Genomic DNA, 15,575 nt, shown 5'->3' with positions numbered 1-15,575 from the left:
CATTGCAGTATCCCCATGGTCACGCAATCAAAATTTGGATGCTTGGCAAATGACTCACATTTATAACCATTGCAGTGGCCTGGGATCATGTGATTTACCTTTTGGGAACTTTCTAACAAGCAAAGTCAATGGGGAAACCAGATTCACTTTAACCACCATGTTACTAACTTAACTTCAGGGATTCACTGAACCACCGAGGCACACAACGTGGCAAAATTGACTGAACCAATTGACTTTCACTCAGGAATAAAAATGTGGGGCTCAATTGTGGTCGGAAGTCGAGGACTACCTACATTCTGGTAAATAGGCTGCTCCTTCTTACCGGGTTTTAACGGCTCTACTTTGACACATTATTATTAAAATGATTATATAATACCACCCCCTTCGGAATATAAAACAAACAAGGCCACCAAAAGACACCCAGTCGCTTTGGCCATAGCGACGTCGAGATTCGAACAAGTTTCCCCCAAAGGCAGCAACCACAGCGGCACGCGCGCCATTCTCTCTCTCTCTCTCTCTCTCTTTTTTTTTTTTTAGGGAAAGCAACAAAGAAAACTCGCGATATCTCGAAGGCGAGGCCTTGCGCCGCCCGGTTGCCTCAGTGGTTTGCCCTTCACGTCTGGGCTGGTTGGAGTCTGCGCGGTAGGGTGGAGCTGCCGTCAGGCTTGGCAAGGCCGAGTCGGAGGAGATAGGAAGGGAGAGCGGGATGTGAGGCGTTTTATTAGCTGCCGCAGCCGGGTCTCTCCCGTTTGTTTCCTTGCTCCGGTCGCGGCGGCTGTGACGACCTTTATTCCAAGTTAGCTTTTCTTCGGCATTCAGTCATTCTAACGATCTGTTGCTTTTTTTTCTTCTTTTCTTTCCCCCTCCCCTCCCCGTTCCGGGTTCGCTGCCTTTTTCAGTTAAGCTCTTCTCCCCCGTTGTCCATCTCCCCAGATGTCTCCATTTCTCAGTGGAGAGTGAGGGGCGCCCTTGTGGATATCCTGAGGACTAGCGCCTTTGTTGCTGTGGTGCCCTCTGGTTGTGTTAGGATTCCGCTTCTATTAGTAGGTACTTCGATATCACAACGGTACACCGGAGGTCGAAACGGGGGTTGCTTAGATCAGGGGCCTCCAACCGTGGCCACTTTAAGCCTGGTGGACTTCAACTCCCAGAATTCCCCAGCCAGCAAAGCTGGCTGGGGAATTCTGGGAGTTGAAGTCCACCAGGCTTAAAGTGGCAAAGTTGGAAACCCTTGACTTCCAGCCCAAGAGTTTGTTAGCTTGTCCCAAAGCTCAACCAAATTTATCTCATGGGATTATTCTAAGAATCGGGTCAAAAAATAATATGTATGCTACTTTGAGCTGTGGAAACATAGGTGTGATGGATGTTTATGGCTCTTTTTTTGAATTCCCTGTGACATAGGAATGAAAATAAAGGCAACTCTTTAACAAAGGAGATGGGTTTGGTCTTGTTGCTTTAGAAGATTAACATATTTCTCATGGTGAAGTCTTCTATCATCCACTTTTATGAATTGAATGCTAATCCACATAATAAATATTTGAAAGTCTTTAAAAATATTGTACTACAAGTCTTTTTTCCATAACCGATTAGTTTTCTGGAAACTTTTAGTTTGATCTGCAAGAATCCTTTAATGGCATAATTTGTAGTGAGACTGGGATTGTGCAGGATTGCTTTTTAATGTTTTAATTCCAGGTTCTATTAAAAACCCTTAATTTTGAAAAGCAAAATATGTTGTAACTGTCAGTGTTTCCGCCTAAAATACCAACCGAATAATGTTTTAAACTTATGAAATGCACTTTCTTCATGCATTCCATTTTATTTATTGCAAAGAAATAAAAATGAGGTTATCTTTATTTTTTCTGTAACTTGAAAGCGTTTAGACTCTAGAACTATTATATGCCTTTAGTGACAATTACCACATATGCTGTCTATGCTTCTTATTTTTGCATTATTAAAGTATGAATTTCAATGTTTGTGCAGTCAAAACACTATCACCTACCCCCCCCCAAATGTATCTGACAACTTATCAAAATTGAAATGTGCAGAAATTGAAACACTGTGCAGGAAAAAAGAAATGGCAGAAGTGGAAAGGAGGGAAGAACGTGGCCTTAATTTTGCTGCTTATCCCTGTTAACCATCATGGTTTAGAATCACAATTGCATTCACCCTGTACATAAAGGACTATGGATATATACTTGAGTGGGTAAACTTCAAGGTCTTTAAAGCATTGCAAAGTAACACTAGAAGCAGAACTGGACTATGCAATGAGAGAAAGGTTGGATGGAGAAAAGCCTTGGGAAAGTGAGGCAAAGGGGGAAACAGAATTAGTTATTTGGAAAGGAATGTGACTGGATATAACACCAAACAGAAGAATTGTGTACTGCAACATTTTCTTGTTGAATGTACTGATAGTAAAACTCTTAATTTGGTGACATACTTTAATTTGTCTTTATTTTAGAATGAGACATGGCTGATGATCCTCAGAGAAATTTCCGATCCGTGTACTATGAAAAAGTAGGATTTCGTGGTGTTGAAGAAAAAAAATCATTAGAAATTCTTTTGAAAGATGACCGGTTGGGTATGTGCAATATACGATGTAGTGCAATGTTTACTGTTGTTAAGGGTGTGTGTTGATTTTTGGCAAATTTGATTTTGGTCTTTCTGAATTACTCTCTGGATTTTGAATTTCTCTGACAATTGAATGTCCATTTTCCTCCCAAGGAAATGTTATTACAGCAAGATAGAAGCGAGGGATGAGAAATTATTTTTTTCTCTCTCCTCTATTTTCAACCTTTGAAAATATTATCAAGTATTTCAGCAATGCAAATAAGTCTTCTGCTGGAAATAAGAATAGTAGATGAGGACAAGTCACCTCTTGATTGGACAACTGTAGTGTGCTCTACATGGGGCTGCTGTTGAGCATTTGGAAGCTTCAGCTGGTCCAGAATGATGTCCATGTGTCTGAATAACAGAGTTGGAAGGGACCTTAGAGGTCTTCTAGTCCACCCCCTACCCAACCTGGAGACCCTGTACCATTCTGGACAAATGGCTGTCCAATCTCTTCTTAAAAACTTCCAGTGATGAATCACCTGAAATTTCTGAAGGCAAGCTGTTCCAATTGTTCTCACTGTCAGGAAATGTCTCCTTAGTTCTAGGTTGGTTCTCTCCTTGATTTGTTTCCATCCATTGCTGCTTATCCTGCTTTCTGGTCCCCAAGGTGCTCTCGTTTTAAAGGCAACTGGACTTTCTGATTTTTGTTTTTTGCTTCTCATACAAGAAGCTGCTTCAGTTCTAACTAATGGGAGGGGGGTGGGAAATGGAAGGGATTCATACTTTTGCAACTGGGCTAATCTGTGTCCTCAGAGTCACCTGAATCAGAAATTCCAATGAGTGTGGAACCATCTTGGCGCTGCTGAAAGGACTGCAATTATAAACAGGAGATAGGTATTGTCAACAGAGGGGGAATATCCTCTAGAGAGCCTTTTGTTCTGGTGCCAGGGTTCCAGTGTCAGTATTGATCAGAGCTGCCTCATAACATTGTGAAACACTGTTTTTATATCTTTATTTACAGATATTGAAAAGCTTTGCACATTTAGTCAAAGGTTCCCTCTCCCATCCATGTTCCGGACCCTGGTATGGAAGGTGCTTCTAGGTATGGAAATGGATGAAGACCAAGTGCTTCTTTATCAATAACAAGAGTGGCTTTGCTGTCAGCTGTGCTCCCTGATAAAACCTTGCAATAGATGCCTTAGCAGGTGTACCCATTACAATATATTAAGTGGTACTAACCAATATAATTGGCTATTGTAACACCTATAAAGTGAAATTTCCAATAGTTTGTATTTTGTCTCTGAATAGCTTTGGTTAACCTGGGATATTTAGGAAAGAATCCTGCTTAATTTTTTTCTAACATTTCTCTAGTCTAGATTTTTTAAGGTGGATCCTGGAAAAATTGCTCTTTGAAATTTGGTTTTTTAATCAGCTTCCCTATCCTGGCTTCTTTCAGATACGTTGGAACTGTAAATTTCAGATTCTCAACCACATCTGTATCTGAGGTGGGGAAGACTGGCCTATGTGGTCTCCCTGTTTTGTTTCCTAAAAACAAATGCATTGTTAAAATGTTCAGTAACTTTTGCGTGTCAATAAATAGGGAGACTTGGACTGTGCTTGGAATTTTCTGTATAAAAGCCTTATCTGTAATTCTAAATCAGTCATACCTAAGTCCCTTTGCATATATGCACATATATTTACAGGGAGTGCTCATTTAAAGAAAAAGTACACGAATGAGGCTTGCTTTTCTGCCATTCCTCCTGAACATAGTCTTCAACAAGAAAACTGTCCTTGTAGCTTGTTAGCAGAGACATTAGTGAACATTAGGCAGTGCTATTGGGTCATCCTTCGAGGGAAGGGTAATGTAGTCTGATGTGATCAGAATGAATAATTAAATTATAGGCTGATCATATTTTTTTATCCTAATGCTGCACACTCCTGTAATTGTCTTAGAAGAGTATACATGGAAAAATAATTGTAGTGGCAAATGAACTTCAGTAGTAAATCAATATTTACTTAACCTGAAAAGATAAACAGAAGGACTCTGTGGTGGGTGGGGGTGGAAACGGTGGGAGCAGAAGTGACTTTTGACTACCTGCCCATTTCCCCACTAACTTGGCTGCTCACATGTTCACAATTGTGATCATGGGACGTTGCAGTGGCTGCAACTTTGCAAATAAAACTGGGATGAACATTGTGGAATTTCAGTTCCATAGGAATAATGGGTCCTGGATTTTGTATGCACTGTTAACATGTTTTAGGTACCCTGATTCAAAAATTGTTGTGATATGCGTAGTTTGAGCCAGGGGTGGGATTCAAATTTTGCAACAACCGGTCTTGTGGGTGTGACTAGGTGGGTGTGGCTAGGTGGGCATGGCCATGTAATTGGGTGGGCATAGCTTCCTCTTTTTTTTTGCAGCATTCCCCCCCTCCCCCATTTTTTGAGCCTTCTGGGCCTCAGGAAAGCCTCCTGGGGGGCGTTTTTGCTCCCAAAGGGCTTCCCTGGGGCTCAGGAAGGAAAAAAATGGAGCTCTCCCCTCCATTTTTTGCCTTCCTGGGCTTCAGGGAAGTCTCCTGGGCAAAGCAGTAAGACAACAATGGGGATCCCAGCAAAGCTGATGGTCGGAGCAGCTGATCATTGGGAGACAGAAAAAAAAAATACCGTAAGGAGTGACTGGGCAGAAAAGAACGCAGTCAGCAATGTCAGGCAGGCGCGCAATGTTGCATATGCATGATAAGGACTGACTGGGCAGGGAGGGGTGGGGCCAGCCAGGTGCACAATTTGCCGGTTCTCTGAACTGCGCAAGAGTCATAACCGGATGTATAGAACCATTCCAAATTGGTAGATTCCCACCTCTGGTTTGGGCTAGCTTGAAGATAGAAACAAACTTATAAGCACCATGAGAATGTTAGTACTATATGGATAATAAACTAATGTTTGCCATATTAGTGCCAAAGCCTTTCTTGAGAACAAATGCTAGATCTTTTTTATTTGATCTGAGAATAATTGGTATGAAGATGAAGGTTTCACCCTTAAAGCGAGTAGACTTCATCTAAATCTCTTGCCTTTTCTCTTTCTTTAAAGGAATTCTCCCACCTCACCATGACTCTCATGCATTTGTGATGAAATATAGAAAGGAACAGTATGGGGATGTATACCGTGCCCTTCAAGTAATTCGCTTTATCACAGATTCTACTCCACAGGCTGAAGTATTCCTCCGGATATATCAGTTGGAATCAGGAAAGCTACCTCAAAACCCATCTTTTCCTTTGGTCAGTGAAGGTTACGTTTGATTTTTATAAGATTTTTACACACAGAGCCAGTTTTTTTTCTGTCTGAGTTTAAATGCTATGGCTGTTCAAAACACATTGGTATTTTCAGCAACGTGACAGCATCATCGTATATAGCAGTACAGATTCAGGTTTGTTAGTCAGTGTGTGGGAATGATACTTTCGCTTAGGGCAGAGGTGGGGCACCATGGCCCCCTTTATGACTGGTGGACTTCCATCTCCTGAGCATGGCTGGCTCGGGAATTCTGGGATTTGAAGTCCACAAGTCATAAAAGGGACATAATTCCCCACCCCCGGCTTAGGGCATCTCCCATTGCATTGATAAAATTAAAACTAAATATACCCTTGTTTAACCCCTTTGTTGGCCCCTATGCTTGAAACTGCCTTTATAGTCTGTCTTACCCTCAAATTGGTATTTTTACAAAGTTTGTGTAATGGGCTGAGAACAAGTTGTCCTTGGTTGAGGTTGGCAATTGGGACTAGAATTTCTGTCGCTAAGAGATAAGGTCACAAAGTACAACATCATACGACCATGCCACGATTCCTACACTTCTGGTTGCTGTTGTTAAGGGAATCCCACTGCATTGTTCAGTGCAAAGCCACGTGGTTGCTATTTGCAACCTCCTGTAACATCAATAACCATTTGCCCTTTGCAACCTATTGCAACATCAATACCCTTCCTTATTGACTTTGCTAGTAGGAAGTGAAGGTTAAAAATTACATGACCTTATTACACTGCAGAGTTGGAATTGTAATCCAGTCATCAATATGTGGACACTCCAACAGTCAGAATTAAGTATCTCTCTTTCAGAATGGTGGTAAGTTCAGATGGTTATTGAAGGTAAATGAGGGCCACCTGAAATCATCTTATCAATCAGTTTTATATTTAATTATAATAACCAATCTTTAGGATCCAGGTACAACTTGTCCCTCTTCCATAAGGTCTTTTAAACACAGTCTATAGAGGCAGACAGTCTTCAAATTACCTTCTGGATCCATTGTTCAAAAATGCCTTTCAAAATGTCCAGTGTTTAGAGAACCAGTCTGGTGTAGTGGTTAAGGCTAGAAACCAGGAGACGGGAAATTCTAGTCCCGTTTTAGGCACAGAGTCAAGTGGGTGACCTTGGGCCAGTCCCTGTCTCTCAGCCCTAGGACAGGAGGCAGTGGCAAATCATTTCTGAAAAACTTTGCCAAAAAAAAAACCTGCAGGAAAATCGGACATGATGAAACCAAAGGAAACAAACTTTTGTATCATTCAACATTAAAGACAACTCTTCCTGTGCTATAAAACCTGTCCATCCAAAGGTTCCTAGTAACTGAAAAGCCATTAACAAGCGATTTCTGCAAGGGATTAGAAAATGCTGTAAGCCAACCCAGTGTCCTTTTGAAGGCGCTGGCTAAGATTGAAGCAAAATATGGCTCTGCCCTCATTTCCCAGCAGCTCCAAATCCATCAGTGTCATAGCCTCACTCCCTAACTGTCTGGAGGATTTGTGGGCGATCTTGAGCCCTCCCCTTGTTTGGAGAGTAATCATGAAGAGCTGGTCTACTTGCCAGCCCTTCTGTTGAGATCATCAGCTCTACATCTGACGAACTTATTTCCCCTTCACCATTTCCTCTCAGAAGTCCCGTAGCTTGGCTGATTTAGAAAGCGTTGGGTAGCCTCCTCGGGGCACATTTGTACCAAACACATTGCTTATTAATGGGAACTCGATTGCAAGCTTTGAACGGAATGTATGATGCACATTCTTTCTCTTTCTCTGATTCTCTGCCACGCCCCCTTTGTTTTCTAGCAATCCGAAGATGAGATATTCCTCGCTATTGCAAAAGCAATGGAAGAAATGGTGGAAGACAGTGTCGATTGCTACTGGCTAGTCAGTAGTTTTGTGAAGCAGTTAAACCATAGGTACAAGGAGGCATTACCACAGCTGGTAAGAAAATATCTCTGCAGAACTGCACATATGAGCGAACATCCAATATAGAAACAGAGTTGCAGGTAGAGGTAGGTCCTTGACTTACGACCACAGTTGAGGCCAACGGTTCTGTTGCTCAGGGAGGACAGTTAAGTGGGTTTTGCCCCATTTTACAACTTGCCTTGCCGCAGTTGTGAAGTGAATCAGTGCAGTTGTTAAGTTAGTAATACAGTTGTGAAGGGAATCTGGCTTTCCCATTGCCTTTGCTTGTCAGAAGGTCACACAAGGTGATCCCATGACCCCAGGGCACTGCAACCATCATAAATGTGAGTCAGTTGCCAAGCATTTGGTCATTAATGTAAACAGTGGTCATAAATCACTTTTTCATTTCTCTTGTAACTTTGGTCACTAAATAAATTGTCGAGGACTGCCTGTATATCGGTGGAATTCAAATTTTTTTTACTACCAGTTCTGTGGGCATGGCTTATTTGGTGGGCGTGGCTTGTGATCATGTGACTGGACGGGTGGTAGTCATGTGACTGGGTGGGCGTGCTGGGTGGGCATGTGACTGGGTGGGCATGGCCAACTCAGTGTCACTCACATCAAGAGGTGCCTCACCTGGTCCCTCCCCTCCCAGCCATTCCTTGTCACTCAGCCTCAACTTATCTATAGTTCTGTAAAAAACGTTGTTCACCTTTTTTGACTTTATTATCTGCACACTATAGATGTACTTTCATGGACCACTGAAAGGAGGAAATGGCTCACATGTTTTACTCAAGTTTTCTTGCCTGAGCTGGGGGTTGGACTAGAAGACCTCCAAGGTCCCTTTCAACTCTTGTTAAACACATGCGTATTTTATGCTCTGGACTATTGACATTGAATGCATGTAAACCCTGAAAAATATGTGGTAGCCCTGGGCAAAAGAAAGGCAGAAAAATCACTCTAGGTATAGGGACAGTGTAAAATATTAACACATGATAAATAATAGAACATTTTAAAATAATAGCACAGAGTTTTATCTCTCTCTCTTCCTATTTTTTTCTTTCTTTCTCTACCTTCCTCCCTCTTTCTTTCTTTCTTTCTTTCTTTCTTTCTTTCTTTCTTTCTTTCTTTCTTTCTTTCTTTCTTTCTTTCTCTTTCTTTCTTTCTCTCTCTCTCTCTCTCTCTCTCTCTCTCACACACACACACACACACACACACACACACACACACCACTTAACAGACAAGCATTTTGGAAGCAGCCCCTTTAAATTTCTGCAAGGCTGGAGTGGATTCCCCCACCCCCTCTGTCAGACCGCACTCCTTCTCACTCCAGCACTTTAACTCACAAGGGGAAAGCAATACTTGCAGCATTAATGGGGAATCCTTGGAGAAGTTTTTAAAAGACCTGCTTCCAAAATGCATTCCTTTTATGTTGCAAAAGTGCTCCAAGGCTCGATTCTCCACCACCCCCTCTGTGAGACCGCACTCTTTCTCACTCCCGACACTTTAACTCACACGGGGAAAGCGATACTTGCAGCATCCATGCCTTTCTTCCTTTTCCCCGGGGAGAAAGAGGACGTAGGGAACGGAAAGCTAAGAGACCAATCGCAAGTGAGCGATCGGGCAACTAGGTTGGGGGCGTGGCCTGCCAGGGATTGCCACCGGTTCGGTGACCCATGCCAAATAACCACTACCGGTTCGCCCGAATAGGTGCAAACCGGTGGAATAGCACCTCTGCTGTATATAATTGATAATATGCATCATACTGTTAGAGATAAGGAAAATATACATTTAAAATTACAGGCAAATGTTTGGGAGAAGCAAAGATAGTTACAATAATCTAAGGTGGTTTCTGGCTATGAGCTGTTGGTTTAAATAATTTCACATGAGAAGGTGTACATTAAGAAATTTGCATGATTGATTCCTGCTGTTTGCTTGTCTTAAAGGCTTTATATTCACTGTCTGTAAAAAAAAACCCAATTGCTTAGGATCAGAACTTTTTAGTGTTATGTGATCCATCTCTAATATTTGTTGTGGATTTATGTAATTATAAAACATCGATGCATTTATTTACATTGAGTTTGTGCATTTGCTAACTTTATAATAGATTCCATTGAAGCCATCATCCACTGACACCACATTATTTTGCATTTGTTATAAAAAGTGGATTCAGGATTGTGGTAAAAGAAGATAATTTCCATAAAAACTAATCCACTTATCTGTACTCTTTGATCCTTGCTTCTAGCAAGGTATCTTAGAAATACACATCGTGGTTTTGAAGAAGGCTGAAGAATTGTGATCTAGACTGGAGAAAGTAAGCTGAGGTATAGTAGGAGATAGTTTGTTCACCTTTGGCTTAGTGTATATGTGTAATCTCCTTCAGTGACACTTGGAGCACTAGTGAGAGATTGGAAATAAGCTGATTACAATAGAACCTCTGGTCACGAACACTTCTGATCGTGACCAAATCAGGTTCTGACCAAAACATTCACAAAATTTTTGAATCTGGTCATGAACACATACTCGGCTGGCAATCAAACATAGTCATGGCTGATTTCCCCTTCCGTGCCATTTATTTTGCAAGAGCCAAATTTCCTGTTGTTTGTTGACAAACAACAGCAACCCACCTGTGGCTGCTGCATTAATTTCGCAATTAACCCTGGCCTCTAATCAAGTGAAGAATGGCAATGTTGGCAAGACGAAGGCATAATGAACTATTTTTGCGCTTAAAAATCTTTATATGCAATATTTATATAAAGTTCATAAGGGTCTGGAATGGATTGATTGCATTTAGGTAACAATCCAATAGGGAAATTCGATTCGGATCACGACCAAATCAGGTTGCAACCAAAGTTATGGAATGAATTATGGTCGTGACCAGAGGTTCTGGTATATTTCAGACAAGATGAATTGTAAAAGGTCGGATAAAAGAAATAGTGTTCCAATCTCATAGCAAGCACTTTTATTTTAATTATATATAATGTATGTATGCATGTATGTTTGTATGCACTCACAAACACACATTACTGGTCAGCTTCTATCAATTCTTGATGATTTCTGTTACAGTTCATTATTTTGAGAGTTAACTGCAAAACCAAAGAGGCTGCGAAGTGATAGCAGAGGTTGGGTTTCTCGTATTATACTATGATTTATTGTGATAAGTGAGCCAGCTTCCTGCTGGGCTTCACATGCTCTCTGTTACCTTTTGCACGCCTGCTAGGAGCAGGTTGCAAACACTCACGTTCAGTTTTGATTAACTGCATTGTATTGTTGTACCCAAACTTTAAAAATGTGCTAGGCTTTACTTGGTTTGAAGGTTATTTCAAGTAAATCATAATCTTAAACCACCATGGTAATTGAAAGTGATTTTCTTTCCGAACCAACTGCAGGGGTTCAGAATTGGAGGCACTGTTCTCCAGTGGTTTTCTTCCTTTACTCAGTTATATCTTTCAATCCCAGACTGGCAGAGTGAGGCTGTCACAAGTCCGGCCTCAGGGATTGGTGGCTATGCAGGCCAGGATGGGGATGGAACATCTTCAGTGCAGTTTTGCAAGTACCAAGTGGCTACGGTTGTTAGGACTGCCTGCACCTCGAGAGATTGCTGCTCATCTTGGGTGGATTTGCATCTCCCTACTCGGGTGGTGCCCAGTCTGAGGGTCTTGTTGGATTCATTGCTCTTGCTTGATGAAAAGGTGGCAACCGTGGTCAGGAAGGCCTTTAGGCAGCTTCACCTGGCCCAAGAGTTGCATCCTTTTCTGGTTTAGGAGGCCCTTCAAACTTGACCACTCGCACCTTGTCTCACTCACACCAAAGCAGTATATGTAGGGCTGCCTTTGAAAACCACTTGGAAGTTTCATCTGGTTCGAAACCCAGCAAAAAAGCATCATTTCTCTCTGTGAGCTGCATTTATTACATGCCTGGTTCTGGATGTAATTCAAGGTGCTGGTTATGACCTTGAAAACCTTACACAGTTGTAACCCTTAACTTAGGACCACAATTGATGCTCAAGTTTCTGTTGCTAAGCAAGACAGTTGTTAAGTGAATTTTACCCCTTTTTACAATCTTTCTTGCCACCGTTGTTAAGTGAATCACTACACTTGTTACATTAGTAAGATGGTTGTTAAGTGAATCTGGCTTTCCCATTACTTGACAGGAGGTTGCCAAAGGTGATCACATGAGCCCCGGATACTGCAGCCGTCATAAATACATGCCAGTTACCAAGTGTCCAAATTTTGATCAGGTGACCTTAGGGATGCTTACATTCATGAAATGCACCTAGAAGGCCTGATTTTTGGGGGTGGGGTGGGGGTGGGGAGCTATTCTTAAATTGTGACCAGTAATTTTGAAGATGTTGGCTACAGTCCTGTATGCATGCAAAATGTATGTGTGAAGCAGAACCACTGGGAAAAAAAATATATCCGATTGATTTAGCAGACAGAAACTGGTGCCATGGTAAAAATGTCATAATGTGTTCCTTTTGCCTTGTAATTCCTTTTTCTTTTTTCCACAAAATTGGTTCTATAAAGGAATTATCAGTTGATTTTGTAAATAAATCATTACGTATATTTCTGACCTGTAAGGAACATTACACATGAAGTCATTTGCTTCATATATCACACTAAATTTAACTTGAGGAATAGTACTTTTGAGGGTGGAGTTTTGTTCTTCGAGCTTATGAGTTGGTATCCAAACATTTCCTTACCAGGCTAGGTAACAGCAGAGTTTAGGGGATGTCAGTGTCAGTGTTCCTCTGCTTATAAGGGCTTTGTGAGGTCTTGTGATAGGGACGTGATCTCCCATCACTACTATAATCACACAGAGCCCTTATAAACAGGAGAACACCGACCCAGACATCCCCTTTGTTGCCTAGCCCAATAACAAAACATTCGGAAACCAACCCATAAACTCGGAGAACGAACCTACAACCTCATCCTACACCCGGGCTACAGATAATCTCCACCATCACAGATACCGAAGTTTCCTTGCCACAAATATCAACAAGACAAGACTTTAAAATGATTTTAGCATATTTCATTAATTTTTTTTTATATTTATGTTGCTGCAGCCAAAACTTCTGGAACAAATTCTGAGCCTTGAGGACAGCCGGCTTCTGGCATATCTGAAGTCGTGTTCAGCAATGGGCCAGCTTCCTTATAATCTTTGGTTTAGAAAGTGTTTTGCTGGATGCCTACCTGAATCAAGTTTACAAAGGCAAGTTTCTCTCCCTTCCACCTCTCCTAAATTGGAAAAACTTAAGTCCCTGTAGTCTTCAGTGGAACATAATCCTGTAGACATGACTCATTCCCATGCATCACGTAGACATGATGTTTTGACAGTCAGCAATATTGCCAATATTCTAAAAAATGCCAGTTTTTCAGCTTTTCTAGGGTTTTACCAAATTTTAATTTTAATCATGAAGGAAGTATATTGATAATATAAATTACAGATATAAAATTAAGAACAGACCATTTTATGACTGTCTCGTTGAATTTTCTAGGGTTTGGGACAAGGTTATTAGTGGTTCTTGTAAAATCCTTGTCTTTGTTGCTGTTGAGATCTTATTAACCTTTAAAATGAAGTTGATGGCCTTGACTAGTGCTGAAAAGATTGAACAGTTTTTGGAAAATGTAAGTACTCTTTCATACATTCTAAATTCTAAGAAAACAGTGCCTTAATTAAATCCAATAGTATTTTGAAGGCAAAGGCCAAATGTGTTCAAGACTGCACTCCAAAATACCTCTATATTTCAAGCTATGTTTTTTTCTTTCCTAGATACCTCAAGATAACACTGATGCAATTGTGAGCAAGGCTATTGAACTGTGGCACAAACATTGTGGGACCCCTGGTCATTCAGTTTGAAATTACCTGCATTTCTGTTTTTGTTTTATGTGTGTTTCCTTCTCCAAAATATATAATTAAAGTTATTTAAACATTGTGGGGATTGTAATTGTGATGCGTCACTCCTGTTGCAGAGAGTTGAAATCTATAATATGACAAGTCCCAGTCAATATTGTGAATGGTGAAGGATTCCAGATGTAGTTCAGCAACATTTGGAAAGTCACAGATTTCCTATCAGAAATATTTTTTAACAGATACTTTTAAAGAAGAGGCTAACTGGGAAAAGTAAAACCTAAAAGCAATGCATTATGAAAGGAAGGTTTGTTCAATTTAATATAGTGCTCATTCATTCCCACTGTGGTGCTCAGTGGTTAGAATGTAGTACTGCAGGCTACTTCTGCTGACTGCCGTCTGCCAGCAGTTTGGCAGTTCAATTCTCACCAGCTCAAGGTCGACTCAGTGCAGTGTTGGTGTGGTGTTGGGGGTTTCCGGTTCAATGTGTGAAGGATGTGTGTTTGTGTTTATTTTCATGGTAATGGTCATGATGTGCACTGAAGATGGTGTTTGATTTTGTTGTATGAGGTGCAAGGACAATGAAAAAAAGTAAACTAAAAAGTATTATTGCTATTTATTGAGCTATTCAGCTAAACATGCTCTTTTTTTTATCAGGCAGATTCCTCTAGATTTGAAGACAGGAGTATGTGGGCCATAACAGTTCAATAGCATAATCTCCTACCTTAGTATAACACGTCTCATCTCTGCCTAAACTAATTGCAATAAACTGGCAGAAATTCTTCTTTTATACATCTCCGTTTCTGTACAAAACAAAGATAATGTGCAAACCAGTCAATGTACAAAAAGGAGTCAATAACTGTTGATGTTAGAAAAAGGTCCAATTAAAATGCTTTGAGCTGTTTTTTCGAGGTTGGCATATTCTAGTGAATTATAAACTCACCAGGTAGGCTAGGTTTGCACAACATTGCTAAGCCATGAAACAAACCAAGGTTAAAATTAAACATATGAGTGCATCTGTTAGAACTTTATCTGATCTGGTTAAACATTTTGGGTGAAGATAGATCTTTGTGTTGTGTATCCAGATCATGACCCTGTGATTGTGGGTATGCTGGGATAGCTGGAACTCCAGTGATAGTTGTAACCACCATTCATTCAGTGCCATCATTACAGTACAGTACTAATGGCCATTGGCCAAATGATTGAAGACTTGTAAATTGTGTATTTGGGATTTAACACCAATCTCTTCGCTGTTTTCACAAATGTACTTTTCTTGAATATACTTTTTTCCTTCAGTTATATTAATTTAATAAATGGAAATCTGTCTATCTACCGAGATTTTGAGGTCAGAATGTTTCCTTTGAATTAGATCACTGCCCAACTTTTGCTCTCTAGAGAGCTGTATTTTCTTTTAGATTTTTCTTTCTTAAACTAATTTGTAAGCTGCTGTACGAGCATGATTCCGGACAGCTCTGTAATTACCCTCCACCTTTTCATACTGCATTTCAAAATAGTCTTTACATTTTACATTTTCTGTTCTTAATAAAATTTGATTCTACTACATTTTAAAATAGATTTTGGTCTTTACATTTTATGTTTTTAATAAAAATTTGTTTGATCACGATCTCTCTCTCTCTCTCTCTCTCTCTCTCTCTCCCCCCCCCTTTATATCTATCTATCTATCTATCTATCTATCTATCTATCTATCTATCTATCTATCTATCTATCTATCTATCTATCTATCTATCTATCATCATCTCCTGTGGAATTGGTTTGTCTCCTCTACCAAGCGACAACGATTGATCTATCATCCTCTATCTACTATCATCTTCCTACACCCTGATTGGTTTGTCCGGAGGATTGTTCCAATTTTATCCTATGCAGCAAGGAAATGGCATTGTACACATTATTTGAACTTTTTATTTTGATAAAGGGCAGCATTGGAAGTAACTGTTTTTTTCCCTCTCATGCCAAGACTAAAAGTTGTATA

At 40.5% G+C, this 15,575-nt stretch overlaps 1 protein-coding gene across 5 annotated transcripts; it reads left to right on the top strand.

Moving 5' to 3' along the window:
* The first annotated feature begins 655 nt into the window (after positions 1-655).
* TBC1D7 (TBC1 domain family member 7) lies at positions 656-15,156 on the top strand. Of its 5 annotated transcripts, none has more exons than XM_087930870.1 (9): positions 656-796; positions 2,459-2,578; positions 3,572-3,652; positions 5,636-5,823; positions 7,634-7,771; positions 12,801-12,946; positions 13,233-13,362; positions 13,508-13,623; positions 14,247-15,156. In XM_087930870.1, the coding sequence occupies exons 2-8, from the start codon at positions 2,467-2,469 to the stop codon at positions 13,592-13,594; spliced, it is 882 nt and encodes a 293-aa protein (XP_087786996.1). In that variant the 5' UTR covers positions 656-796; positions 2,459-2,466; the 3' UTR covers positions 13,595-13,623; positions 14,247-15,156. The 5 variants fall into 5 exon arrangements, with proteins under 5 accessions (XP_087786996.1, XP_087786997.1, XP_026555381.1 ...); XM_087930871.1 differs by having other exon boundaries at positions 656-1,047; XM_026699596.2 differs by lacking the exon at positions 14,247-15,156 and having other exon boundaries at positions 13,508-13,671.
* The last annotated feature ends 419 nt before the right edge of the window (positions 15,157-15,575 follow it).

The sequence above is a fragment of the Pseudonaja textilis genome, chromosome 3 (assembly GCF_049901715.1).
Source record: "Pseudonaja textilis isolate UNSWEBS1 chromosome 3, rPseTex1.2, whole genome shotgun sequence".
In the NCBI taxonomy this organism is placed as follows: domain Eukaryota; kingdom Metazoa; phylum Chordata; class Lepidosauria; order Squamata; family Elapidae; genus Pseudonaja; species Pseudonaja textilis.
This window is presented reverse-complemented; position numbering and strand designations above follow the sequence as displayed.